The 2961-nt window shown below is 43.3% G+C and overlaps 1 protein-coding gene across 1 annotated transcript in view; it reads right to left on the minus strand.

Moving 5' to 3' along the window:
- The window catches only part of ap3b1a (adaptor related protein complex 3 subunit beta 1a), a gene marked incomplete at its 3' end in the record, with an annotated part of 88526 nt that overhangs the window by 37372 nt on the left and 48193 nt on the right, over positions 1 to 2961 (minus strand). Inside the window, 1 exon segment of the mRNA XM_037692178.1 lies at positions 806 to 935. Coding sequence (XP_037548106.1) covers positions 806 to 935 — 130 coding nt within the window.

Here is a 2961-nt window from a genome sequence, read left to right on the forward strand (position 1 = left end):
GGACCAAAACAAATCACACCGTGTTAAAGGCAAGAGAATAGAAGTGGGTCTTCAAGCGAGACTTAAAGACTGAGAGTGTGGGAGCCTGCCGGACACTCAGTGGCAACTCATTCCACCGTCTTGGACCTGCAACAGAGAAAGCCCTGTCACCTCTGAGCTTACGACGGGTTTCTGGGACTGAGAGAAGCATCTGGTCTGCTGACCTCAGAGAGCGCGGTGGGACATATGGCTGCAGAAGATCAGTGAGATAGGATGGGGCGGAACTGTTCAGTGATTTAAAAACATACATGAGAATTTTGAAATGGATCCGAAGGTGAATGGGTAGCCAGTGCAGGGAGGCCAAAACTGGCGTGATGTGCTCTCTATAGCCTGTACCAGTTAAAAATCGGGCTGCAGCATTTTGGACCAGTTGTAGACGAGCAATGGAGGACTGACTGATTCCAAACAGAATCAGTCAGTCATTAGTTAGTCATAATGAGGTCATAATGAGGTCATAATGAGGTCATAGTGAGGTCATAATGACGACATAGTTAGGTCATAATGAGGTCATAATGAGGACATAGTTAGGTCATAGTGAGGTCATAGTGAGGTCATAATGAGGTCATAGTTAGGTCATAGTGAGGTCATAGTGAGGTCATAATGACGACATAGTTAGGTCATAATGAGGTCATAATGAGGACATAGTTAGGTCATAGTGAGGTCATAATGAGGTCATAGTGAGGTCATAGTGAGGTCATAATGAGGACATAGTTAGGTCATAGTGAGGTCATAATGAGGACATAGGTCATACATGTGCCGGCTGTACCTGTCAGCATCAGTTGGTTTGCCTTTCTTCTTTTTCTGCTCTGCTTCAGACTCGCTGGAGCTCTTCCCAGAATCACTGGAGCTCTTCTCAGAGTCTTCATCACTCTCCGCCTCACTCTCACTGCTCGACTCTGTACAGACAACACAGATCAACAGAAGACATACGGTTTAAATTTACATTTAAATCACCATTTTGAAAGTGTTAATTCACAGTTTTATTTACTGAGTTAAGGTTGATTCAGCATACAAACTGGTGTTTTCCTAAACTTTATTTTTCTGTGACTTTTTCCTGTTTTGCAATCCCCATTTGAGGATAAAATCTGATGAAGAACTGCTGGGACCAACTTCCTGTTTGAAAAAAACATCCCTTTGGTTTTGTCGGCATTTAGGACAAGCTTGAGGCGGAACAAATCAGTCTGGATGATGTTGAATGCAGATTTCAAAAGCTGGAAAGCCTTAGCAACAGTTTTAGCTCGACAATAAACAACTGTGTCATCAGCATAGAAATGTATGGATGCATCAGGGATGTTTTTACCTACATTTTTTTTTTCCTGCTATTCTACGGTGAAACCAGATGTGTCCCCCCCCACCCCACCCCCTTCCCTGCTGCGCTCTTTTGTCCTGTGAACCTTAAAAAGCCTCTTTTTTTTCCTGCATACCTCTAAATTGGAAGGATCAGCTGGTCTCTCAACAAAATCAATCAACTTCTCCCAACAGGGGTCAGGGTAAGGAGGACCCTCTGAACTCTAGAGGACAAATTGGATTCATGATGACGACTAGAATCTACTGTTTGGGTCGGTGGAATCTGGTTGTCTACAAATTCGTGTGGAGGTGTTGAAGCTTGACAGAGCTCGGACTGAATGTGGAGCTGTGACAGGGAATTGGAGCAGCTGTTATCAGGACTGTGATCTCCCTGGCAGCACTCATGAATGGTGGAATAATCTGGAGAAGCTGTGAGCTCGACTTTTGGAGTAAAGGATCAATTTGGCTGTTTTGGAGTTTCCATCAGAGAATATGTACCAGCGAGACTTTAAAGGCAGAAACAACAATTCATGAGTTCTGCCTGACCCAAACTGTGGCCTTGATGCCGGACTTATCTCAACTCCTCCTGGAATGTTCAGGAAACAACAAAGATGCTTTGACTGTTTCCTCACCCCTCCCTCCCCCAAGGACATGTGACAGAACCTCAACTGAGCTGAAGATGAACGTCACCTCTTATCTGGACAATGGCTGAGGGGGGGCTCTGGACTATGCTACGACTTTCCCTTAAAGATTCTCTGTCTTCACGGCCTATATGTTCATGTATCACGTCTGTTTATGTTGCTTTGCTGTGGAGGTTTGTTTGATGCCTCAAATCGTGCCCTGTCTAGGACACGGTGTGAGAGATCTTTTTTTATACCGTCTCTCCTCATGTTTTCTTTCCTTTTCTTATCTAAGCAAAATATTATTCTGAATAAGAATAAGAGGCCGCGCTAATTATTTATAGCTGCAGCTTTGTGCACTCCGTCCATCTTCAGACGACTGTACGTACATATTCTCGTTGTATCTCGGTGCAATGCCAAAAAAGTTTATTCTGATTCTGATTATGTATGTAGATTGTAAAGAGGGTGGGTCCTAAGACTGAGCCTTGTGGTACACCATTGTTGACTGTTAAATAACTGGAGGAAGTACCATTATGTTGAACACATTGCCTCAGGTCTGAGAGATAGTTAGAGAACCAACCAATGGTGTGTTCTGAGAAACCGATTTCTGAGAGTTTATGACACAAGATGTTCTGATCCACAGAGTCAGAATCTTTAGACAGGTCTAAGAAAAGTGCAGCACAATAATCCTTAGCATCCAGTGCTTCAACAACATCATTAAGAACCTTCAGTGAAGCAGTGGTTGTGCTGTGTTGTTTCCTGAAACCAGATTGATGTGGAGGTAAGATGTTAAATGAGTTACTGTGAAGAAGAACCGTGCTGCCTGGACATTGTTCTAGATATATTGCTCCGCTCCAGGTGGCTGCATGTTGGAGCAGCTCTGTTTCTTTCATTCTGAGATTTTGCTTTTGGAAACTTTATTTCCTCTTTTTCTGGATGTAAATCTCATTTTTTGGATGATTGTTTCCTCTGGTATCAGATGCTGTGCAGCTGGAAGGATATTTACTGAAACTTT

The sequence above is a fragment of the Nematolebias whitei genome, chromosome 18 (assembly GCF_014905685.2).
Source record: "Nematolebias whitei isolate Nwh7 chromosome 18, NemWhi1, whole genome shotgun sequence".
NCBI classification, from domain to species: Eukaryota; Metazoa; Chordata; class Actinopteri; order Cyprinodontiformes; family Rivulidae; genus Nematolebias; species Nematolebias whitei.